The sequence below is a fragment of the Enhydra lutris genome, unplaced genomic scaffold, assembly GCF_002288905.1.
Source record: "Enhydra lutris kenyoni isolate GAN:26980312 unplaced genomic scaffold, ASM228890v2 scaffoldscaffold40, whole genome shotgun sequence".
Taxonomy (NCBI): domain Eukaryota; kingdom Metazoa; phylum Chordata; class Mammalia; order Carnivora; family Mustelidae; genus Enhydra; species Enhydra lutris.
This window is the reverse complement of record NW_019154124.1, coordinates 9,692,277-9,719,452: the sequence shown is the minus strand read 5'-3', so window position 1 is coordinate 9,719,452 and position 27,176 is coordinate 9,692,277. Positions and strand designations below refer to the sequence as shown.

The 27,176-nt window shown below is 35.3% G+C and overlaps 1 protein-coding gene across 2 annotated transcripts in view; it reads right to left on the bottom strand.

Moving 5' to 3' along the window:
- Window positions 1-1,544: 1,544 nt before the first annotated feature.
- The window catches only part of LOC111155278 (CD36 molecule), a 45,560-nt gene continuing 19,928 nt past the window's right edge, over window positions 1,545-27,176 (bottom strand). For both annotated transcript variants that reach the window (XM_022515408.1, XM_022515409.1), the window contains exons 4-15: window positions 21,701-21,861; window positions 17,131-17,278; window positions 16,487-16,666; window positions 15,140-15,231; window positions 13,199-13,245; window positions 10,326-10,395; window positions 9,016-9,203; window positions 7,939-8,057; window positions 6,643-6,716; window positions 6,027-6,081; window positions 4,810-4,974; window positions 1,545-2,457 (exon numbers count right to left, since the gene is read on the bottom strand). In XM_022515408.1, the coding sequence (XP_022371116.1) occupies window positions 4,810-4,974; window positions 6,027-6,081; window positions 6,643-6,716; window positions 7,939-8,057; window positions 9,016-9,203; window positions 10,326-10,395; window positions 13,199-13,245; window positions 15,140-15,231; window positions 16,487-16,666; window positions 17,131-17,278; window positions 21,701-21,861 (1,299 nt within the window). In that variant the 3' untranslated portion in view covers window positions 1,545-2,457. The remainder of the gene's footprint in view (window positions 2,458-4,809; window positions 4,975-6,026; window positions 6,082-6,642; window positions 6,717-7,938; window positions 8,058-9,015; window positions 9,204-10,325; window positions 10,396-13,198; window positions 13,246-15,139; window positions 15,232-16,486; window positions 16,667-17,130; window positions 17,279-21,700; window positions 21,862-27,176) is intronic.

Sequence of the window (27,176 nt, the reverse complement as noted above, 5' to 3'; positions counted from 1 at the left end):
TAAGCCTTTATTTATTTAAATAAGTTTTCATCTCTTTCTCTGTCTCCTTTTCTCTGGGTCCCCTTTAATGCAGATGTCAGCCTGCTTGATAAAGTTTTCCTTAAGTCCTTTAAGCTATCTTCACATTTTTCCTTTTTTTTTGCTCTTCTGACTCGGTGAGTTCCTCTGCTGTGTCTTGAATTCATTGATCCTTTCTTCTGTTTCATCTTGTCTTCTAGTCTGCTGAATCCCTCTCACGTACTTTCAGTGCAGTTATTTATTCTTTAGCTCTGTCACTGCTATTTGATACTTGTATCTTTTGTCCCTCTGTTGAAGTTTGCTGTGTTTATCCATTCTTATTCTGGGTCTTTTGAGTATCTTTATGAGAATTTCTTTGAATTCTTTATCAGGTAAATTACTTATCTATGTGAAGGGCTTTTTCCCTGAAGTTTTATTATTATTATTTTTTAAAATTTGGAACATATTCTTCTGTTTCTTCATTTTACTTGACTCTCTGTGGTTTTCTTTGCATTAAATGAAATAGTCTTGAGTTTCCTCCTGTAGATGACCCTTATTGTTCAACCCTGCCCTAGCTCCTGTTCTTTAAAGAAAGTATTGTCTTTCCTATAGGGTATTTTTAATATAATTTACTTACTTTGCATATGTATTGTCTTTCCTCTTGTATATATTTTATACAATTTCAAGAAAATGTTGAGTAATGATAAAGATTAGAATATACATGCAATTAGCTAAATACGAAAGACACATAAGTGAAATCTTTTTCCTGATACCTAAATGCTGTGAGATGATTTTCTTTGTGAAGATTTTAAAGTCTGAATCACTGCTTGGATACATAGATCTTGTGTGCGGTGGATATATATGTTTTTCCTCCAATTCTTCGTTCCACTTAGCTGAAGGAATTAAATTTCCTTCATATATCTTTTAGATCACCATGTCAACTTTTAAATATCAGATGTCTAGAATCTCAATACAGGGATACCTCCCCTCAGCCGCTGCTTCTCAACTAAATGTAAAGACATAAATCAGTACACTTTTTGAGATTTTTCTTAAGATCCCTCCAAACTGGAGGTGTCTTTGGGATTTTCAGTTATTTGCCCTGGAAGGTAATGTGAGGAAAACAAGTTATTTTTAATTTTAGTATCCAAACCAGTTACAACTACTTTGTCATGTAAACCACTGTGAATAAAACACAAGATAGAATTGTGGTCTATTTTCCCTTCCTGTGAAAGCTTTTTAGGAGAACTAGTGCTCTGCATTAAGTGAACCCTTGATAAAGAAAGAAGATTTACCTAATAGTAGGTCTCCTAATAAGAAGGAAAAGTCCTTAAGCTCTAGATTGAAGTCCTACTGTTGTCAAGGATGAAACCAAGTATCTCTTTTGCTTTTCCTCATATGGGCTTAAAAACAGCCTAGGACAAAATGGTCATGGTTGAACTCAGAAAGCATAGTGCCAGAAGGAAATGGAGATTCAGACAGAATACTTCTTACAGAAAACTAGGGTAAATGTCTTGTGACAGAAGAACCATGCAAAGTACAGGAAGGAAGAACGTATTTTAATGGTTGAGACCATTCTGAGGTGACTATGAAAGCAAGAACTATTACAACAAATAACTGTTAATGCACATTCTATGCTTGGTAGTCTTCCATACAGTAATTCCTTTATTACCATTTACATCTCTTAACACCTAGCACAGTATTCTGAAGGTGCCAAGCGTAAATTGTATGTAACTGAGTAGAAAGAGCACATATTCATATTGCCAGAAGAGCTGCAGAATGTGGAAGATGGCAAAGTCCTTAAACATGAAGAGCCAAAATGTGCTAAAAACAATGTCCATTTGCATAATCAGTGTCAAAACATAAGCCCATATTGTTATACAGTAAGAGAATGGTTACAATGCCTGCAGTTGCTGTACAGAGGATTCCACAGAGAGAGAATCTTGAGTAATATATAACTTTACTTTCCATTCTTAAATGTCTTTCAAAATAGTCGGTGCTCACGAACTGTGATGTACTGACAGTCCTGGGGTCAGTCTATTGCAAATGAATGGGGACACTGATGTTTTTCCCTTGATAATGAAGACAGGAGTTTGGGTCCAAGATTTGTTGAGAATGTCCACTGTGTTGAATTTGCCACCAGGGAACCAGTTAGTGAATCAGTACCAAATAAAAACAGTTGGTTCATTCTTAAACCATGTCTATGAAAACTGAAATTAATTCGATTGTGCACATGATGAATTCTAAAAGGTTCCAGTTTTGTGTGCAAAGTGGATTTTACCAACATCTTAAAATCCTTTAGAAATGTGCTGCTCCTTAGTGAAAAAAAAAGTCACCATTTCTTTAACTAGAGGATAAAGTGTGTTTTGAAAAAATAAAGCATCTTAAATCTTCATTTTGTAGGCCAACAGTAACAAAGGTCCTGATGTAGCTGGTACAGAAAGGTGAAAACTCATTTACTGCCTGAAAAATAGAAGAAATATTACTTCTTCAAAGCAGTGGAAAAATAAAACAGGTAATATTTATGTTCTATATATGCAAGATATCATTTTTTCTATTATTTAGCCTAATTTTTCAAATGACAAAGAAAAGTTCTCAGATGGACATTATGGATAAGGCACTACATATTCCCAATCATGGAAGGCTACTTTCCGACTCTCAAGAATTAGCCAGATAAAGAGTGGTAGCTAATTAAACCATTTTTGCCATCCTTTCAGGCCACCTTTCATTTAGAGGTGTATACACTATTGCTTTTGAAAGAACTATTGGCTTAATCTGTGATCCATTGAGTAAAACCATATGTTAACTCCACCATTTTTATTCCCTCCTGTATGTCCATCTTAGTTTTTCAACTGTTTACAAATCTATCCAAAGACATAACTTTTATAATATTCAAAACTGATGCTCATTAAAGGAAATTTCTATCTTCCATGATTTTTCTAGAACTAGTAATCTGCAAAGAAAATTTTTCTTCTCTTACAAAGAAATAGTTTTATAAAAAGCAGTAACTTTTTCTTGTAACAACATCATGTCAAAACAAAACTAACATACTTGCTGACGAAGACACTCTGAAAGCTTTCACTTATTCACCTTAACTTAGGCATGTATGGACTGAAGAAATTGGACATTCAGGGCTCCTTAAACACTGATGAAATTTATCATGTAATTGTGCTAGAGAATACAGAAAACAAATTATAACTACCACCTTTTGAAAAGTATGCTTTCCCACTAGAACAAGTTTTTTGCAGTAATTTATTAGATAAATTGTCATATGATTATCTTTGTCTAATCATAACTTATTTTTTACAGTGTTAATGATAGGTCTTAAGGTGATGCAATATGTCCTCTATTCTAATGTGAATGTATGTAGGCAAAGTTATCTAGTCTAATTCCTAGTGAATAAATAATGGCTAAAATGATCAGAACAAGATTCAGCTGCTTTCCTAGACATAGGCTGTGAATCTCACACAAAAATATTGGACAGAAAATTCCACTGTACTTTTTTTTTTAGCAATCAATTTGACTGATTCACATATTAAAAATGAACAATTCTGCACTGTTATAATGTTCTGGAATGTCTCCATAAGATAGAATGAATGCTAAATAGTCCCTGACTATTGGGAACTCATGAAATTTTATTAGGGATTAACTGTGATAATACATGAAAACTGTTTAGCAAGAATTAGCAAGAAATTTTTTCCAAGATTATTCTTGGTACAAAGTAAAAAGCTCCATAGTTATGGGTAGCAACTCCAGAATTTCTATATAAGACATCTTGGGGTCAACAGTCTGATTTGAAGTTGTGGCTTTCCATGTAAGCATATTGCTTTTACTGAGGTTGTATTTTGTTGTTCTGAAGAGCTTGGGAAGAGAGGCTGGTGGAAACATTTGGGGAAGTAGAAGAAACATTGGGGGAAATGGAAAATTCTCCCTTAGAGGCCATACCAATGCCACCCATGATGATTAAAGGCTTCCATTAGGGGAGATAGGATCAGGCTTTCATTCCTGTTTATGAACAAGGGGGCATGGGCACTAATACCTAAAACACAGAGGTCTGAACTACTTCTACAATTTTTCTAAAACTCAAATCTTGCCCACATTTAAGAGATTTTTCCTTTGAACTGAATAATTTAGTTTTGTTGTGTTGAAGACGATTTTTTCATATTCTCTTGTACTGTTATATTCAAAGTCAAATCATACAATTTAATCATACATTGGGGCTTCCACAGTAAACACCCTAATTTTAGTGTACACCCTAATTTTAGACCAGCATGTCTATACGCAGCAATTATGTTTTTATATTAACAAGTTTTGTTCATTTTACTTCAGTGTTCTTTTGACAGCCTATTTTTCTTCTATCTCCATTGTTTTGTAATGAGTTTTTAGTTCTTTTACTGATTTCTAGCTTAAGTTTTTTTTCCCCCTTTCTTCTTGCATAACCTTCTCTAGGCAATGATATATTAATTACTTTTGATTTCTTTATAATTAGTGAGAATCCATTTAAGAAATGAAGAGTCAGAATAAAGCTATATTCATACTAACTTTTCAAAGGTGATAATTTCATCTTTTATTTCATTCCTCCCAGAACTTAAGATGTAATGTAGTGATCTGCTTGCTATTCACAGGCCACATTGACTTGTCCAGTCTTCGTTTTTGTTCTAATTTAGACATCCCAAAACTTGGAGGGTATACTAAAAATGATAGTAGGCTAGACAAGTCTAGAAATGGTCGCAGCCGAATTTATAACTCCTCTTTAGTAAAATGAAAATATGAAAATATTACTGAAGCACTATATAAATTTCTTGGCATACTTACTTATTTTACTCTCTTTGATCTGCATGCACAGTATGAAATCATAAAAGCAACAAACATCACCACACCAACACTGAGTAAGATAATTTCTACCAGGCCAAGGAGGTTTATTTTTCCAGTCACTTGTTTTCTGAACGTTTCTGCCTTCTCATCACCAATGGTACCAGTCTGTAATCAGATTAATAATTAGCATTACAGGAGTAGATCAGTGGAGCAAAATACTTGAAACCTTCCACTTACTTATTACTCTTTTCTCCAAACACTTGCATAGGTGTTAGTCATCTGTATCTTTAAGACAAGCCAATAGAATTCACCTTGCACGTCAAGGGCAGCAATAAATACCAAGGTAGAATACTTAGAGTGAAATATAATCCCCTTCCCTTTGAATATGTTATAATAATCCCATTCCCTTTGAATATGTTATATAGTGCTATTGAACATATTCCACAATTTTCCAATAGATGTTTCCTATTGACAGATGAAGTGGCAAAGGTCAACAGTTCTGATCCCTCTCAAGTTTTATGTTCTGCATTTCCTAATTCCATGGTTTACACTACAAATATCTCATCAGGCAATAAGACAGACGGCCTGTACCTATTCTAACCGGGTCTTTATAAGCTTGGTTGATTTTATTAACGCTGTAATATTCGCCGAGTCTTGAGTTATTTGGAGTTACATGTACATATGACTTCTCCTAAAACAAGCACTATCACAAGAAAAAGTGCTTAAAAGATAAATTTTGAAAATAAGCAAAATGATAGAAAATGCTTTGACTTTCTAAAAGAAAAACACTGGGGACGCCTGGGTGGCTCAGTTGGTTAAGCAGCTGCCTTCGGCTCAGGTCATGATCCCAGTGTCCTGGGATCGAGTCCCACATCGGGCTCCTTGCTCGTCAGGGAGCCTGCTTCTCCCTCTGCCTCTGCCTGCCATTCTGTCTGCCTGTGCTTGCTCTCTCTCCCTCTCTCTCTGACAAATAAATAAATAAAATCTTTTAAAAAAAATTGTTAAAAGAAAAACACTGAAAACTAACACAAACTTGGTATTTCTGTGTGTTTGGGTTTTCTCAAATAGGTAGAATATATGTACTCATCTATATGGGTAAGAAAACATACACAATTTCAAATACTATACATACATTTTCAGTTTTGAGGCACCAAAAACTTTTTTTTATATACATGGAAGTTTACTGCTTTTAATGACAGAGATTAAAAAATACTAACCTCATTAAGCCAAAGAACAGGCACAATATAGTTTCGCTTCAGATTCTTTAATGCTCTGTAATACATACATAAAAAGTAATTATGAAAACACATATATGACAGAAATTTCAATAAGTACTAGTGTAAATATATGTTCAGAAATTAGCTGCTTTTGCAACTTGGTTAAGTTCCTTGATTTTTTTCCCCCGTAATAAATCATTTAAGTGTTAATGTGACTGTTTCTCAGACAGCTTTCCCTCTTAAAAAACTTTCTAATACCTATTTCTAATTAGACTGACTTTTTCTAAGCACAGATTTTCCCTTTCCTCAATGGGAAAGTGAAATAGAATTCCAAAAACTGGTCATAGAAATATTTGGACAGCTCACAAAATGAGAGATACCACCAAACACTCAAAACATTCCAAAATATGTATAGTTATCATTTCAATAAACACTGGATATAATTCTGAATTACAATGAAAATCATCATATGCATTTAATGATGATTATTTAATGACCTTAAGCCAAAGAGAAGTTGAAAATTTGTATTCTTTCCACTTACTTTAATAGACTAACTCACATTCTTACAAGAAAATACTAAAAATCAGGTAACCATAAACTTGTTCAAGAGACTCACTCAATTTTTCTTGCTGGCTTGACCAATATGTTGACTTGCAGCCGTTTTGCAAATCGTAAAGTGAATCCAGTTATCTAAAAAGAGAACAAACTAGTTATTAACTTAAAAAAATTCCAAATTTTTATTGTTATATGGAAATTAAGATGAAATTCTACTACTTGAAACTTGTGAAATTAATTTTGACATATTAAGTATATTACATATTACATTGCATATTATGAGAATCACATGTGTACATGCAGGTAAGCATGGGTATGCCTGTGCAAGCACACACAATTTCCTCGCCCAAACAGATGTCAAGGTTTTAGTTAGATATGTGGTATCTACCAAAAATAGTTTTGGGTAATTAACAAAATACTGCAGTGCTGAGCTGATCATATAGATTCCTGAACTCTGCATCATCAAATGTATATTTACTCAGAATCAATGTATCATCAGTTTAATTATAATACTACCTTTCTCATTATTTAAACTGACACATGACCACTAAAATTTTGATATTTAACTTTTTATTGATTTTTTCTTCACACTAACTATAATAGATCTTGCCCCCAATTCACATATATCCATAAACATCTCTTTTAATTCCTCATAATACACAGTATTTCCTCAGGCATGCAATATTTAGTTACAAATTATTTTTTTAAAGATTTAGAGAAAAAGAGAGAAGAGGGTATGAGTAGAGAGGTTACAGGGGCAGAGAATCTTCAAGCAGACTCTCCACTGAGCACGGAGGCAGGTTTGATCTCAGGACCCACGAGATTATAACCTGAGCCAAAAGCAAGTCGGGGGGTGCCAGGGTGGCTCAGTGGGTTAAAGCCTCTGCCTTCGACTCAAGTCATGATCTTAGGGTCCTGGGATCGATCCCTGCATCAGGCTCTCTGCTCGGCGGGGAGCCTGCTTCCTTTCCTCTTTCTCTGCCTACTTGTGATCTCCGTCAAATAAAACACACAAACAAAAAAAACCAAGTCAGAGGCTTAACTGACTGAGCCACCTGGGTGTCCCATAAATTGCTGTTTTATGCTTATCTAATATTTACTGTTTTAAGCCAATTAGAAACTTTCTCATCGATATTCCTGACTTATGAACCACTGAATAGGCCTATAAAGTTCCATACGCTGAAAAACTAAAGTTTAATGACTTTGACATTTTATAAGCAACAATAGAAAGAAATCAATGTAATTTTCACTGAAATGAAAATAGTAATTTATCAAGATTGTGATTCAATAAATGTGATTAACAAGAAGGAGAGAATTTATTTTTTCTTTCAGTTTAATCAATAATATATTTGCTTACAGGTTCAACATCTAAGTATGTGCTATGTTCATCTTCATTTGGATTTAAGCCTTCAATAGGTTCTCCAACATCAGGACTCGCATGTAGAAAATGAGGAAGTGAAATGTATACAGGCTTTCCTGAAAACAAATTTTAAGAAATAATTGGGGATAAATCATTTCCCTCATTTCACATACCACTCAGAAAATATTTCCTTAAAAATAAAACTTTTTAAATAAAAGAAGGCACAGCTGGGCTTAAACACTGACTGGGGAATAAAGGTGGGGAGGAAATGATATGACCAGATCACTACTGTACAAAAATAAAATACGAATCTCTTCATCATCCTAGGCAGTTAATGTCTAATGTCTACTGTTCTTCCTTAGGTGTTAATTTTCAGTATGTTAAGTTTAGCTGCTGAGCACAAAATTTCAAGCATTATGTTCGTGTTTCAGGAAGTGATATATCTGTGAACTGAGAATTAAGAGGTTTTCTTTCTTCATTCTCATTAACCCCAATATGAAGGAGGTAAGCTAAATAAGACAGACTCCAAATTGCATTTAAGTCAATTCTTGCTTCAAAGACCTACTGAAAACATATTTTTATTAACCAATTTCTGGGGAAGAAAAAGCTAGAAAAATGGAAGATGGATAAGTTGGGATGCTCAGAGTAGTCTAGGAATTATTTTTATCTTATCACCTATCTGAAAAGACACAGGAATGGTTACAAACCAATGTCCAATGAGTACTTAATATCAAAAATATACAATGAATTTATAGAAAAAAAACACACAAAAAACACCATGTAACCCATTTTAAAAAATGGGCTAAGGACCTAAATAGGTATTTTCCAAAGCAGCAGAGAAAATAATAATACCACCTAATAGTAACTAAGTGGGACCTGAAAAACAAAACTGGGACCTGAAAAACAAAACAAAATCAAAACAACACTTTTCTACCACCACACTTACTTCCTGGCCTTATTGCTTTCTTGCTTTGATTTTAAATTTTTGGTGGAAAGGGATCTTGAGTAAAGGTTGCATTTTAAAGAATACTGCAAATTGTATCATGGACTGTGCTACTGAGAACATTTACTCACCTTCTTTGCATTTGCCAATGTCTAGCACACCATATGATGTACAATTTTTTGAGATAACTTTTTCTGTGCAGAAACAATGGTTATCTGGATTTTGAAGTGAAGATGCAAAGGCCATGGATGGAAGAATAAATCTATAGACAGGGATTCCTTTCAGATTAATGTCAGCTCCAAACACAGCGTAGATTGACCTAAACACAGATAAGAAAGAGCTTTATTCGAGGAAACTGAACTACATTCTGGAGATTTTTTTTTTTTTTATTTTTAGATTTCTATTCTTGCTTTAATTTAGAGAAACTGCATTGGATACTCTTGTCAGAATTTTAAATTCTCATTATTTCACAGGAAAAAATTTCTTGGGAAACTGCAAGGCATACCAAGACATACTACCTGAGTATGAACTATTTTTACCTTTATGCTCAAAAGTTTCCAAGAGCAATTTTTGCTGTGACCTACCATGGGAATTTATATGGAAGACTTTCCTCACAGTTAATTTCCTCTATAGATTAAATATTCATATGAATTCCCTCAAATCTTTTATTTGTGCCCAGGTTAAATGAAATACAATGAAAATTTCTTTCTTTTAAAACTCAGTCCTGGAGAGGAAGACCAAGTACATACTGCAGCGTGTGCATGTGAGTTCTTGATATACATTATCTCATTATTTACTAAGTGACTGCTTCAGGTACCGAGTACTCACCAACACCAAGGCAATGTGCTGGGACTCAATACATATTCGAATCCCCACATAACCCTACATAAAGAAACACTGCTCTCTTCAATGTCACAGGTAAGGAAAAATACTGAGTTATTTCAAATGTTTGCCCATCGTCTAGTCTAGGAACAGAGCTAGGACTCAACTGGCCTAGGCTCCAGTGCTTTGGTGATATCTGCTGAGAGCCACCAATTTTAAGAGGCTGGAGTAGCAGAGCACATGACCATTGTTCTGTGTTAATGGCATCCCCTTCTCTGGACATTATCAGAAAGATGGGCATGACCTTCTAGATGGGACTGTTATTGAATATAGTCTAGTATAGTCAATAGATAAATAAATAAGGAAAAATAGGTCTTAAACATTGAGAAAAAATAATTTGTATAATGTATATGGTCCATCTGCAACCATCAATTTTTATAAAAGTTATTAAGCACATTATGAATATTTGTTTATTCTAAATAAAGCAGGAAAAAATTTCCCTATGTGTACTTTTTTCCCTCAGATAATATCATTATTTAGTGTGAGCTTGAGGTCTGTGTTTTGTCACTTGGGGAAAAACGTTCTGACTCCCAGAACTGCATCATTGTCTTTGTCTTACCTGCAAATGTCAGAGGAAAAGAAACGCAATACTCGTGACTTCTCAACAAAAGGTGGAAATGAGGCTGCATCTGTTTAAAAATCAAGCCAGTGAAAAGGGATTAGATGTAATGTGTATTCTAGAAAAATCCTGTGATCTCTATGCCAGTATGATCAATAGAAATATAAGGCAACCTGTATATGTAATTTTTAAATTCTTCAGTAGCCACATTTTTTTTAGCAAGTAAAAAGAAACAGGTATATTTGATTTAACCCAGCATGTCTCAAATGCCATCATTTCAGCATGTAATTGATACAAAAATTAACCAAATACAATGTGTATATTTACAGCACATTTCAATTCATAATTCCATTAAGCCCATTTCTTAATTTCTTTCCTTAATATCAACATGTGTCTAGCAGTTACCCTATTCAATATGTCTATATACTATATATATTCTTTGGTATTTAATTTCATATTAAATCTTCCTACTCCTTAAAAATGAAAGTTTACAAAAATAATGGCAAAATCACATGTTAAAATTGTGATTGTGTTTGTTTTTGAAATCCCTCACCCCATCAGTAGGTGGTACTTTCCTTACTATGAAGTTGGGTTAGATTTATGTTGTTTTTACTTTAGGGAGCGATACACTAGTCTGTCCTAATGGCTGATTAATATTTTCTAAAAATCATTTATTAAAATTCACTAACCAAAATTTCTTCCACAGGCTTGGAAAACATACCTATCACACACATGATATATGAAGAAATAACTGGATAACTCCTGCATTTGCTTCTCTAGTTAGTTTCACTAAAATGAGCCATACCACTGAATGTTTTTGTTGAAAATAGGAAGACCCCTCCTTCAATTATGCATTCTGGGTTCTTTTTCTGGTTAAATGCCTCAGTCTTGTGATCTTGTTACATTTCACTTATACTCTTGTAATAAGTGAAATATAATAGAAGATCTCAGTGAACTTGATTCTGGCATTGAGAGAACTGGATCTTCAAGGATGGCTTGAACTCTCCAGATAGGTCACTCAATGGACATTGTCTACAACTGCCTTCTCAACACTGTGACCATTAAAGGAAAAGGAAAAAGCTCCAGGAAACAGAGGGTTTCAGACTGGGGGTGGACGGATGGGTTATCCTGGTGATGGGTATTAAGGAGGGCACATATAGCAAGGAGCACTGGGTATTATATGCAAACAATGAATCATGGAACACTACGTCAAAAACTAACGATGTACTGTATGGTGACTAACAACAAAAAATAATTTAAAAAGCTCCAAGACTCATCATCTGAAATATCATTGAAGATTATGCCACAATTATTCTCAATTACCAGGGAAATAACTTACAAGATTGCTGACTTTTTTTTTAAAGTTCAGATGTATATCAATATTTTCATTTTATGTCTCTTCTTACTGGAGAAGATAGAGGAGGCACTTTTAAATTATGACCTTTTCTGTTTTGTCAGTTTCTTTTCCCCAGTGCTATAAACCAAGAATCTCTCACAGAGCTCACATCAGAGTCCCCTGCCCTGTCCAATCTACCTCTGATCCTAGTTTGTTTTCCTTCTATTTTCTTCTTAGATACCTTCAACTTTATGCTTGATGCTCATATATTTATCCTTTTTTTGTGATTAATGGATCCTTCACCTCTCCTTTTAAAACTTACCGTTGGACAGAATTTAATAGTGGTTTTTTTTTTTTTTTCCCTTAAACCCATAAAGAATCCTTTAGTATTTAGGAGCAGTACAATGTATTTCTCTGTATCTAAGGTCTGAAGTATTATGCTTCTGTAATTACGGAAGTGAGTAGCATTAGAACACTTGACAATTTATTTGCAGAAATGCTTTACTTAGGGCTTTCTTGAAATTTGGTACAAAGCAAACTCAACAAGGTTTTTGCTGTTCTTTTTCTATAAGACAGTGGCAACAAAATTAAACAGATGTGCAAAACCCAACAGTACCTTTGGAAAAGTAAAATATTCCCTGTGTTTCCTTTTTATTCTGTACCCTTTACATAACTTTGTATTTAACTATCTTCATCTTTATTATATTTTTTTCTACAGGGTACGGCCTCACCAACTTTGGAAAACCTCATGCTTCTGTCTCGGCATCTGCATTGCTGAGAGCTCTCCTCATCTCAGGTTTTAATTACCTCATGGTATTCGATTCCCATTTGCTTTTTAAAACCTTAATTCTTTAACTAATAGGTCTATCTTGCACTTTGCCTTTGCTTTTCTTCAAGGAGAGTAAGCAGCCAGATCTAACCCTGCTGTAAAATCTAAGTTCATACTACTTTTCCCCACTTCTAATTTAGAATGTTCATTTTGCACATGTTTTTCATGGAGAGTAGACCTCTAACCTTAAGTTTTTGTTCTTTTTTTTTCCCCCCACTCTGACCACTTTATTCAAAAGAGATGGCTGTCTTGAGACTTCACGGATTCTACCTCAGCTTGAAATCCCATTTTGAAATATGTTTTACCTTTTGTAATTATCTTTATTTTAAAAATTCTGTCAATTTTAAATTATCTGTACATTACTTATAAAATATGTGAATAGTAACTCTTCTGTAAGTTTTTTTTTTTTTTAACCCTTTACTTCTTTGCCAGGAAGGTGGCTCATGAAATTGAGCTTTTATATAACAAACGTTTCCCTAGTCATGCAGGAAAGGCTAGTCCTCAGAGATAATCCTCCAAAATCCCATCACATTAGACAGACATTTACTAAGCCTATGTAACAATAGAGACTGAATGTTGTTGCATGGCTCTAAAGATAGGTAAATGCATATCCTTAACTTTCAGAACACTGTAGGTACAGGGGTGGAATTTGTGCGATAGAGGGAGGCAGGTTCATTGTGAGTATTACCACGAAACAAATGCCCTTACCTGTACCATTAATCATGTCACAATAACTTGGCCAATAGGAGAGATTCCTGAGGAATAAAAAGAAAGGAAATCAACAAACATTCTCTCTTTAGAGCTCCTTTCTCACATTACTTTATCTATTATGATTCGGTACTTCTGCTAAAATAAAGATGTGTGACAAAAGCCAAGTTGAAGAATTGTTCTAAATCACTGAGCCCATGTTTTGTTTGAAGGATCCATTAAGTGGCCAGATTATAAATTAAAAATTGCCAAACGTTCATTCAAAAAAACTTAGAGAACATTTCTGAAGAAAGAAAATGGAGAAACACATCTGAAATTTAGACCTCTACCTAGGGGAGAATTTTTTTTTCCCCCCATTGGGAGAAATGGACGAATTGGTAGTATTTTAAGTGTTCAAAATAAATAGGAGAAAAATAATAAGTGGTTAACTGATGTAAGCTCAGTCTGAGGGAGAAGAGGGGTGTGGGGAGAAGGAAAGAAAAGCAGATGTTGAAGAAAGAGAAGAGACTGGAAACCTGCAGATCATCAATTTATTTTCTCCCTTTTAATGCTTGCAGAAGCTGGCATTCAAGTAGGATGGAGCTAATTCCTACCCTGGTGTCTATGCAAGATACGTATATATATATCTGGAAGCAATACAAACAACAGTAGTAATAGTTTCTCTGTATCTTCAGCCACTTTTTGGTGATGGAAAACCTTTTTCCCACTGTTAACATATCATCCAGTGACATGTCAAGGCAAGCTGTTGCTTTTTTTTTTTTTTAAAAACAGAATAAATGGACAATCATGCTCAGTCTTGCCAGGATCAGTAAAATTGATCTTGTCATAATCTCAAAATGCTGTGGAATTCTCACTCCAATTAGAAGCACTTAGCAACTCTCCTCAAAATGTCTCTGTAATATTGAAATGGCAGAAATGCTCATTCCCCAATATACAGTGATGCTATTTCCCCCAAAATAAGCATTTAGAAGTGTTTTTCTTCCACTAGACTTTTCTATAGAAAGATATACTACCTTAGTGAATATTTAATGGCTGTATGCAATTTTTAGATAGGCACTCAGTGTGAGGCAGTGGTTACTTATATTAATAAAAACATTTCATCTCTTTCAATTCTGACTACTGTATTTACCAGGAAAAAACTAAGCTAAAGCACATTTATTAACCTTGATTAGAAAAGGACTCTCTTCCCTGACACTTACTGAGAATCTTCCTATTTTTTACACATGGGATAAATTATGTATACTCCAGATGAATAGTCAGGAGCTAGGGGGAAAAAAGCAAATCATGACTATATGAATTTATCTCATTCTATTACTCCTTCAAAGGAGGCACGGTCTTTATTTTCAAGTTTAATATGCCCATTTTAGAACTGCATTTGAAATACTAATTCCATTTTTGCACTGATAAAGGCTTAAAAATGCTGATTTGCCAATATAGAAAATTATTTTAAGAAATTTTTGAAGGGAAAAGTCATGAAAACATTTGCATGGATTCATTAAGTTTTCAAAATCTTTGTACACCCATGCAGTCATGCCGTGACATGAACAATTTTTATTTGATAGGCTTCATAAAAGTGCAACACACCCGGCACGCTGTTTTTCTAGCTGCTAGTTGTTGGCTTATGTATTGATTTTCATCCCTTCCTTTGCGGTCACATAACTGTAGGCCCATCCTGCGGCAAAGATGGAAATAGTCCCTTTGGATTTCTTTACATAAGAGAACCTGTGCATGAGGGTAAACCAAATTCTCAACTGGGGCTGATTTTCAGCAGCTACGCGTGGGTGTGACCAGCTGTCATAACTAAAGGTTTAATACCAGGCAGAACAAACTTTCCAGGGCTGAGATACAGGCAGGTCTGGACCACAGTTGGTGCCTGTGCCTTGTTGAACGAATACCACACCTGCCTCCCAGTACATACACTTTACCTGGATACTTACTTACCTTTTACCTTTGTAAGTGTCAATTATGGCAACTTGGCTTATGTTGTCTTTCCCAGTGAAAACCGTATACACGCCATCTGCAGTGTTGTTGTACTGAAAAGATAGGTACAAGAAGAAATCACTTCTAGGACAAACCGTATTTTCCAAGTTATAAAATATGTAACTCGCTTTTGCATTTTTCCGGATTCTGGTGGTTTGTGATTACATGGCTGGAAATACATATGCAATGAAGGTTTAACATTATTGGTCTTGAACATTTAAACAAGATAGCATATAAAAGGCACCTAGAAATAAGTGCTCGAAGTTGAGACAAAGGAAGGAAAACCTGTAGCAGAAGCTGACATGATCCAAACTGTAGTGCTCTTTGTCCTAGCTAAGCCGGTAAAGTAATTTTACCACTACTATTATACTGAAGTGAGGGGATATTAAAAAATACCTATGAGAACAAGGACAGACTTCTAGAGGTATTCCAAATGTCATGGTCTTTTCTTTCTTTCTAAGTGCTATGATCTTTAATAAGCAGATACTAAAAATTAGGCCTACAAAATTAAAAACAGAATTAGCCAAGGAAAGAGTTATGAGTTTTTGAGTTAAAAAAAAAAAAAGATACTAGCTGAATCTCTGATCCTTTTAAGGCTTTCTACATTCATATTTATTGACCTATAGCCTTGCAATCCTGAACACTAAAACTAAATAACAACAAATTGGAGAATATAACTAATACTACATATAGTGCCAAATAAGCCACAGTCAAAATTCCGATTCGATAGTTAGCTTGTCCTGTTTATAATTTAAAACCTTAAGCTATAAGTAAGTGCATTGCCGGGTTCGCTCTTTCTGTAATCTGCTGTTATTTCATGACAAACACATTAAAATAGGACATTGCTGATTCATCCGTCTCATTGCATGCAAACTTAAATTTATGTTAACACAAATCTGTAAGAGGTCTGAAGAAGGAGGAATGATAAGATGAATCCATTTAACACAAATAAAAATATGATTATTAAACTTGATTTTTTGAGAAGGGAAATCAAAACAAAAAATAGAATTCAAAGCCTATTGTGTATTTTATGACCTACTTTAGACAAATTGTGTATTTCTCCAAGAGTGGAAACCTAATTAAATCTCAGCTTCTTCATTTTAAATTTAATTGTTAAATTTAGATGAATTAAGTTTTCCAACCAGGAAAACTGAAGCCATCTGAGACAGAGATGTTAAAAAATTAGGATATTTATTCCCAGATCAGAAATCATATAAACACACTAAATTATAAAATTATAAATTACCAATGCCATCATATTTATCCAATTAACGTATAAAAAATCAACATTCATATTTGAGCACTCACGGGATAAAACACACCAACTGTCGTAGAAATAGGATATGGAACCAAACTCAAGAACGGATCCGTATAGCCCCACAAGAATTCTTTCACAGTTCTTCTTTGAAACATAGAAGATTTTGACTTTTTGATAAGTGAATTGAGTACCACTTGAACAAATGCATTTGGATAGAGATGGGGTGCAGCCTACAAAAAAAAAAAAATCACTGCTTGAGACATCAATTTTAGTACCTATTTAGTACCTAACAAATAGATGGATCCAATACTACAGTTAAGTTCAATGGGGAAAAAAAATCTGTATCTTTAAAATTATTACCTAATCTTGCCAGGACAAAAAAAATGTAATTTGTCTAATCCCTAGATAATCACATTTCTCTGCTTCGGTGCCAGTCACAAGGAGACATTTAAAGTTAGACCCTATTTTATTTTTCTTAATGATATACTACTTTAAGTGGTCTTCTAATTCAGTTGTTCTGATTTTGTCTTCTTTCCAAATGACCTACACTCCATTCAAAATAATGACACAGGAATATATTTTTATAAAAATGACAAGAATATTATCTGATGATAGTTCTAATCGTGAGGCTAATGATAGTTGGTTCTAGAGTATTTCAAAACAAACAATTTGGTTATTTGTCTAGTCTACTCACAGCTACAGCCAGATTGAGAACGGTAAAAGTGTCATTCTCTGTTCCAACGGAAAGCGAAGGTTCGAAGATGGCACCATTGGGCTGTACAAAAGAGACTGTGTGGCTCTCGGAGTCGTGGGTTATATTTTCTTTGGCTAGATAACGGACTCTGAAAAACAGAAATCAACAAAATTCAGAATAAATGTCTCAAGTGAACAGGTCTCCACTGCCATCCATTCAGGTAACAAATAATTTTTGAGTATATAGAATATGTCAAAAATTATGCTAACCAATTTGTTTAAAATGATAAATAAGCCAATGCTGATACATGGGAAAGGTAATAGGTGTCTATAAGAGTTTTCACAGAATCCATGGGAAACAGATACAAATCCAGGTTTATGATGGTCATGGTGGGAGTAAGGGTTAAGACATGATTTGGTAGCAATTCCATGTAAGTGGTCTGACTTACAAACAGAAGTTAAATGAGGAGAAACAGGGTAAAAGCCACATCGTGTATTGTTAGAAATGCAAATTGTTGAATTTTGTTGGATTGCAGAGTAAGTAAGAATGGTGGGAAATAAAGCCATCAAAATAAGATCTCAAGCATAAAAGGGTTGCATCCTATCCTCTATTATTCAGCCTTTATCCTGAGGGTATGTAGGAGACCACAGAAAGTTTCCCTTAGGCGAATAATAAGTCCCTTTTCTTACATTAGAAAGAATGCTCAATGTATATAGCCTGTCCAGCACTGGTATTTCTATATTTTTCAGTACTTTAATGAGAATTAAAGATAACTAATGAAATAAATTTCCATTTTACAGGCCAGTTCCCCTCCCCACTCCTGCAATATATTAAATACTCATTAGTTCTAAGTTCCTGGCTGTAAAGAGTACCAACCACTTTTTAGGAACATGGTGAAGGCTGATTATTATGAGAAAAAAAAAATTTTTGCAACTACAGGATATTTACTGAGACAAAATAAGTTACACATCATTCACTGCATTACCATATATGTGAATGTCTATAAAGGAGATGAATAGATAGCTGAGTTAAAGACTGAAAACACATGGGACTAAAAAAATGTAAAACTAAAAGCCACAACATTTCACTCAAGTATAATAAAAATGTAAATTGCTGGGTGGCACTTGGGTGGCTCAGTAGGTTGGGCACTGGACTCTTGATTTCGGCTGGTGTCATGGTCTCAGGGTAGTGGGATCTAGTCCCAGGTTGGGCTCCATGCTCAGCACGGAGTCCCGTCAAGATTCTTTCTCTTCCTCTCACCCTCTCCCTGTCCTTGCTCATGCACATGCATGTGCACTCTCTTACTCTCTAAATAAATAAATAAATAGAATCTTTAAAACAAAAAAAAAAAGTAAATTTCTGTAGGGTAGAAATTAGGAGTGTTTTATATCCCCAAGCACAGTGACTGGCACCTAGTGAGTTATGGATAAATAATTTTTGGATGAATAAATTAATTAAGGATCACATTTCTTCAAAAGAGTTCACAGTGAGATGGAGAGATAATTTATTTTTAACATAATTTTGTCAAAGTTCTATTAGTTATTCTTCTTGGAGTACTGTAGACATACCAGGAATATACAAATCTGAAATGGCAAACTGGACAGTCTATTACTAGTCAAATACTATTTTTTCTTATGTAATTATATCTTAAAATTAGACAACCTGCTATTAACATTCAAAACTGAAGCACTTTTTCAGAAAGACTTATGTATGTGTAATAACTGAAACAATAGCAACATATGTGACCCAGATACTAGCTTACTTAAGTTGTACTAACAATATTACACCAGTAGATGGCACTAAGAGAAAAAGCCTTTACACTGACGCCTGTGTTTAGAATGTACATTTAGAAAGAGAACATAACTGCTCACTTCCTTTGTTTAAAAAATAGAATGTACATAGGTTTTGCAAAGTGTTAGTAAGGTCAAAGGGAGAAATGTGCCTTAGATTTTGCTGCATATTGCTTTCCTTGTACTCCTGCCAGAGCAAAGTAACTTAAAAACAACAAAAAAACAGTAATGTTGGATCAGAGATTCTCAAGGAATTACTGAATCTTCAGAGACGATGAAATTGCAGTATACATAATTAAGATCTCAATCCAGGCAATTTCTGCTTTGACCCATGTTATACCTTGTCAATCAAAGTTTCACTGAACTCACTTTAGCAGACATGAGTCAAATGAGCCTGTGGTTCTGAGGGAGGGAAATCCTACTTCTCTGCCAGTTTCAACTGCATTCAGTGTATAATTCATGTGGAGGCAAGTTCGCTTCAACCTATTAGCTCTTAGGAAGACTCTGAAATTATTAACTTTTTCTGAAAGGTAACTGATTGTTTTCCTATTATTAAGGCATCTAAACAGACACTAATGGCTTCATTTTGGTGACATCATAAGACAGGATGATCCCTAGTTAATTAGAAATCCCTTTAACGTTGTTATACAAAGGGGAATTTATTGTTTATAAACTTTAGCTGCAAATCCAACTTCTCTAATTCAACCTTCCCCTCACTGCCTCTCCAAGTAAATCAAGTGTATCTAACCCTTCTGTTCCTTGGAGAGGTAGGCTGAAGTCTCTAAAAAGGAAATATCAGAGCATGACTTGGGCTGGATTCTGTATTATGTTTATATTTCTCCATATCTCAAGCAATATCCTTAAAAATAGGAAACATGACCCTCCCCAAAACAAAAATAAAACAGAAAAGGAGTTCTCAAATTCTAACAACTATCTGCTTTCCTCACATGTATTCAGTTCACTCGGGTTGTAATTTTCTTAATAATTTTTCTTAGATTCTCATTAGTTCACATTGAATTCTAGATTTTCATAGGTATACATCATTGCTAAACATTTTTTTGGGGGGGGACAAAATGCTCATATTAGGCTTTTGATAATGACATGAGAACTCTAAGACCATGAAAAAAATGAAAACATTTTGCAAGGGTTTTTTTTTTTTTTTTTTTTTGCAACAATGAAAACCAAGTGTTCTTCAAGAGCACTGTGAATAGTCACAGAGGTGTGCACAGAAACAAGAGGCTTGGGGACAATCGCTAGGACGGAAGAGTCACCAAGGCCTCAGCAGCGTATGTATCATACACTAGGGCAACAGGCACTACCTTCAAAATGGCTGTTATATTACATTTTGAGTGGGAGTTGTCAATCTAAAAACATAAATGTATAAAGAAATAAATTATGTAATTATAGACTATCTAAAACAGATATTAAAACTATCAATTATAAGAAATCATTGTAAATATGAAATTTTGTAATAATAATGGATCGTACTATATAACAAGTTATAATTATCTTTGAGGGAAAAAAAATCACACATTGGTATAACGAATAATAAGTAGGACTTATCTAACTTCCCACATGGATATCATAAATGTATTCCCTATCCTTGGTGATGGTTAGTGCCTTTAGCACCTCAGTCCCTCCCCCCTTTTCCTTCCTTATAGTTGGAAAAACTACATAGTCTGTAATTTAAATAAGAAAATAAATACAAAAATCTAGGAGTCACCAGTTCCTAGGTCTGTGAGAACACGGACACATCACTTCACTTCCTCTGGTGTCAGGTTTTTTTAGTTTACAATATGAAAACTTCTGGCTAATCATTCCCCTCTAGTACCAATACCTGAATATTCTATTCAAAAGTATGTTAAACTATTAGGGAATATAAGATATAGGCATAGCATCTTCAGTCTCAGTCCTGGAGAAAACAGAAGGATGAAACCACTGAATCGAAGCAAACACCTGTCTGACTTGGAAATTAGTTTCGATAGAAATCCTTAGCAGATCCTGCAGTTACATAAAATCAGTTTAATGCTGTGATTCACAAAAGTAGAACTGAAATCACCCGGAGAATCTGCAAAACTCACTCCTGGGCTCCAACCCAAGAGTCTGCCTCATTTGACCAGGGGTGCGATCTGAGAGTTTGCCGTTTCTAGCAAGTTCCCAGGGGAGGCTGATGCCGCCAGGGCGCGAAACACACTTTGAGAACCACTGGTATAATGTATACAGTCAATTTTCGGATTTTAAAATACTCTGGTTTTAAGAATTCTCATAGATTTCTTGCTATTAAGCATGCGTATTTCAGAGTTGCCAAGAGGATGTGTCACAAGTGTGAAACGCCTGTAACTTCTTAAAAGTAAGGCAGTTATTTGATGCCACCAAATTTCCTTTTTTTTTTTAAAGATTTTATTTATTTGACAGAGATCACAAGTAGGCAGAGAGGCAGGCAGAGAGAGACAGGAGGAAGCAGACTCCCTGCTGAGCAGAGAGCCCGATGCGGGGCTCAATCCCAGGACTCCAGGATCATGACCTGAGCCGAAGGCAAAGGCTTTAACCCACTGAGCCACCCAGGCACCCCGATGCCGCCAAATTTCTAACAAAATTTGTATTTCCTATAATCATTAAATCTCTTAGATTAGGATTCTCTATAGGCAGGAATAAAATACTTCAATATATATTATTGGAAAAAATAATAAGTGCATCGGAAAACATCATTTTGCAAGTGAAAGTCTCTTCAGAAATACAAATGGTCAAGGAAAGAATGCCACTTACTTGTGGGGACTCACCTGTATGTGTAAGGACCCCTTTGTTTGACCTTGATTTTGGTGCTGTTTGCAACCACTTCTTGTGGGTTTTGCACGTCAAAGATCCAAAACTGTCTGTAAACTTCTGTGCCTGTTTTAACCCAATTTTGAAAGGCAATTGTACCTTCTTCCAGTACAACTTGCTACAAAAAGGAAAACAAGTTTGTGTTATTTCTTTGTAATAAATATGGGCGCTTCTGGGAATTTAGAACTTTTGGTAAGCCACTGCAAGGACCAAGCTCAAGGACCTTATTCAAGAGAACTCTTGCAAACCTGTCATATGATTGCAACAGAAATGTTTTCAATAAATTATTATAGCAACCTCTTTTAGTCAACCTTTTATAAAGGCAATCAGTATGTGATACTGCAGACATGGCTGGTGAATTAAGGCCAACAGTTGGCAAGGTTTACAGTGACCCTCTGGTAATATTGCAACAGTTAAACACAATTTTAAGCAAATTTTATTAAACCTCTTCCAAAAAGTTCCTATCATCTTGAGCATTAGCTTCTCTTCTGCCCTCAGACTGAGGAGACAAAACGGAAAAACGGAGAAAAATCTGGCAGTATGGAAAGCTTTGATTTTTCCTCAAAAGTTGTATACTTTGGAGGATGATCACTTAACATTAATTAAATTAAGGGGAAAAAAAAAGGCTTCTCGATGAAAAACACAAATCTGACTTCTCTTCAAAATCTTCAATCCTGGGGCAACTGGGTGGCTTAGTCAATTAAGCATCCAACTCTGGTTCAGGTCATGATTTCAGAGTAGTCAGATGGAGCCCTGAGCAGGGGTCCATGCTGGGTGTGGAGCCTGCTTAAGATTCTCTCTCTCCCTCCCCACCCCCCCCATGCCTGCTCCCACATTTTCTCTCTCTCAAAATCCTTCTCAATCCCTAACTCAATATATTTGTGGTAACTGAAAAGGACATGTTTCCAAAAGCTGCAATAGTCTAACATTATTAAATTACCACTTTTAGAATAAAAGGATGAAATAAGGAAGTTGTCTTATTATTCTTTTGTGGAATTCATTACAAATCATCAATGCCCCATGTAGTGAGGCTAAACAAGTAGAAAAAGTACCAATGATGGAACCACAAAACCCTATATTAGAAAACTGTTCCCTTGTTTTAAATGCCGTGGGACTGAGTAGAAAGTCACCAGACCCCTCAGGGTCAATTTCATTACCTATTAATTGAGGGAGTAATGGATACTCTCCCAGTTTCTGTCCGTGGCTTCCACTCTCTGAGTAAGTCTATAAAGCTATGGTAACCAGTGCAAACAAATGTGATTTGATATTTTCAGTTAAGTACCTTGGGAAAAATGCCCAGAATGGAACTCCATCTTTGTGCTTGAGGAAGAGGAAGAAAAGAATTTCACAGAAAATGTGCCCAAACAAACCCATGAATACAGAACAATGTGACCTGTTCATTTCCCTCACCAGGAAGCATCAATTCATAGAATGATGAATTGGGAAAGGTCACTGAACATTATCACATTTTTTAGGCGAGCTCTCTGAGGCTCTGAGGAACTATGTGGCTGGCCCACGGGCACTCTAAGAACAGCAGAACCATCATGAAAATCCTGGTCTCTGACTCTTAGACTAGTCCTCTTTTACACCATGCTATTACTATCTCGACCCCCCGCCCGTTACCTCTGCACTTAGTTGGAAGAAGTCAAACTAAGTTTCATATCTTCAGGACAGATTACTTATTGCTTAATGCAGAGAATAAGGAAATTCCTTAGAGAACAGGGCACCAAGCTAAAATGCTATTACAAAACCCCACGCTGTTGCAATGCGTTTTCACTGGGCTCACTGGAGCTGCTAAAATGATGTGAGACCATTATTTTTGCAACCACTGGTCCTTGAAAAACTTTTTATTAGCTCCCCAAAAGTCTTCTTTCCAATACAAACAAGCTCAATATTAAGACAGAGTTACAAGCAGATGAAGTCTTACGGCTATTCTAAATGTAAAGGTATTTGATGATGGTTTTGAAACTGACCCTAGGATAATGTACCAATTTCACAAGCCTGTATGAGGGAAAGAACACGTGAACATGGGCACTACTACCCTTGCACTGTAAGAATCTCCAGGACTAATGCAATAGCAATTATTTATCATATAACTCTTAAGGCACACATTTTACTTCAGTTCTTAATGAAAGAAACTCAGTAAATGTTTATAGAATTGAAAAGGAACTGTGACGGAAAGTACTTGGCAGGACAGAAAACCTCCCTAACCCTAAGGTGTGTGCATTTAAAATCAAAAGACTGTCAGTGTTGGGCACCTGGGTGGCTCAGTGGGTTAGGCCGCTGCCTTCGGCTCAGGTCATGGTCTCAGGGTCCTGGGATCGAGTCCCGCATCGGGCTCTCTGCTCAGCAGGGAGCCTGCTTCCCTCTCTCTCTCTCTGCCTGCCTCTCTGTCTACTTGTGATCTCTGTCAAATAAATAAATAAAATCTTAAAAAAAAAAAAAAAAAGACTGTCAGTGTTATCATGCTTTTCTTCTAAAGGCCAGGAATCATTCTGCCTTATTTGTTGATCGGGAGGTATTTTTCTTAAATGGGCAAGCTGAAACACAGAAATTGAAATGAACATACTGAATTATCAGCTGTTAGAAGTAGGGTCATCTAACCCCATCTCTGGTTTTTTTCAGTGGTAGAAATGAGTTCTGGAGAAATGAGTTCTGGAGAAAGTCTCATTTCTAGATTTCCCCATCTAGAAATGAGTTCTGAGTCAATGTTATGTGACAGTTTAGTAGCAGGTAATAGAGAAATCAGTTCTTACTCCAAGCTTGTGTAGTTTCCATAATGCATGGTTTGATCAGAGACAATAAAAAAAAATACTGAAACTGTCAAAATAGGGATGCATTTCTTCCGGTCCTAAGACTACTGTAAGTATTAGAAAATAGTACAGCCACTCCTTGAGTACCAAGACCGAATAGGCCACAAGTTCCTCTAATTTTAAAAGGAACAAAGAATTTTATGCCTGACTTTTAAGTTGGATTTGGGCTATCTAGCCAATTTTGCAAATCTCTCACTATATTCAAAGTATGGAGTCAATAATGATGTACGTGAAAAAATAATAGAATTTAAGGTCCTCTCACTTGGCTGATGTGTCCATCAGTATCTGTTCCTGACCTTAAGAACACAGTCTACCGTCCCCAGTCCTGACTGGACTCCAACCTGATGTCTCTCCTATGGCAAGGACTCCAGCTGGGTTGAAAGCTATTGACACTGTAACTTCTATTTTGCTACATTAATTTGAAAGCAGATGTTTGGAACAGCGGTGTCTTCCACCTAGTTACATACCCACTGGATCACTGCTATTGCAGGAAAACTGCTCATTACCACGGAGGGCAACTTTGGTGTCATTATTAAAATGCCCTTGATAGCCTCCTATGCGTGGAGTAGGTAGGGTACCAGGGTACCCAATGTTGTCCCATTTCTCAAGGATCTCATAAAGTGCTAAGAGAATTATGTGTAGCAGAATTTAGTCTATGACTTAGATTCCCTTCTCCTCATCCTGAACAAGCATAGTGGCTTCTTCCAACAAAACAGAGTGAAATATTTAAGAATGACACTAGATCCTATGGGGTTCGTCCCCAGTTCAGTCCTGTGCAAACCACTCAAACTGAGGCAGGTTATTTAAAGTCTTTATAGTGTCAAGTTTATCGTGTCAGTTTATCTGTAAAATAGGGATTAAAAAATAGTATTAGGTTGAACCACATGAAATTAGCATTTTTGAAACTCAACGTAAGTTGAATATGGTTTAATTGAATATTTAGCCTCCTAGTTGTAGAGCTTAATAAATGTGAGCACTTCGAACAGTGTTTGCACAAAGCTAGCAACATTCAGTAAATCTTAGCTATTATTCTCATACAAATCCTATCCACCCTTTGCGGGGAGGATTCTAACATCATTTATTCTCTAGACTGCTTGAATTGTTTCATTCATAGCATTTTCTGTCTCAACCAGTCATGTGGCAATAACTCACATAGTATTCTCTGGCACTTTTTTCCCTGCTATTTAGTCATTTTAAATTTTATTCTCACCGCAGTGACATTAAAACTTCCTTAAAATGCAGAAACATACTGAAAATAGTCTTCACCCTCCCCATTCACTACCACAATTTGTTCCGTTTAGAACTAGTTACAAGCCATTTCCTCACATGCAAAAAAATTTGGGCATTATGCACGCAAGTGAGTGTACACGTGTGCATGTGTGCACGTGCACAACAACCACACTGAATTATGGTATTAATGGCAGTTGTGCTGACAGTCAAAGAAGAGCTTCAGCCTCAAGTCTTCAGTTAAAACCCAGCGTAAGATTTGTTGAAACCCAGGAAATTAGCCTCCAAAAACTGATGTGAGAACTTATATGGGAGGCCGTGCATTCAGCATGAGTACCAAATTATGCTGATACATTGATACAACTTGGAGGGGAGGATGAAAATCATATATACATACCTGCTGTTTCTTGAAACACTGGTGTTAAGTAATTTTATTATTGCAGTTCAAATGAAAATATATGTAGTGTTTAATCCATTTTTACACCTCTAATTTAAAATTTACTTTATACTGTTTCATGTTCATGTTTATGTTCTCATATATTGTCGTTAACATAAAACAATTTCTACAAATCATTTTTTCATACCTGGAAACACTATAAGATGGTATTATAGAAGTAATATAAATATTATACTATTTAAAATATGGACTATCAAGTCAAATCTGGGCTATTTTAATAAATAATTATCATTTCAATTTATTTTATCTGAAGGCATGTCTTACAAGCTACCAAAGGGTTGTTCTTTTCAAGAATAGGGTGTAATTGACTGATGGTATAATTTAACATTAGTCTTTTAGGAGGAAAGAAAGGAAGCTTTAATTTCCTTCTTGGTGTTCTATACTTACTATGATAGGGAAATTAAGATTTATTTAAAATTACCAGTGTTACACAAATATTTATCAAGTGGTATAAACAACATCAAGTAATCAATTATCTTTTGTAAGTGGTGGCAGAACTTTGACCTTTTTCCAAAGTGCTGTGGTAGTTTCCACATTTGTGACAGCTAGTGCCAATGATTTTGTCTAGCTATGTAAGACTGCATAAACCTGCTGACTCCACAGAACTTTCTTAGCAATCAGAGTCAGAAGTACTGGTAGGAAAGTATTCAGCTGTAATCCGTTAAAAGCATGATGTCCCTAGAAAACATCCCTTAGAAAGTAAGTAAAATGAATGTTTTGTGTATACATACATGCACACACACGTATATATAAAAGAGGTAAAATTTCTGGACTATTTTAGACTATTTCAAGTGCTGACTGGGTGCGGTCTTCTGTGATATCATTTAAATCTAAATGATATCAGAGAAGACAGCACCTAGTTCCAACTCCACTTTATAAATGAGATAACAGCATAGGATGATTTTCTGACCCTTTTCAAGTAAACACTTCATTTTT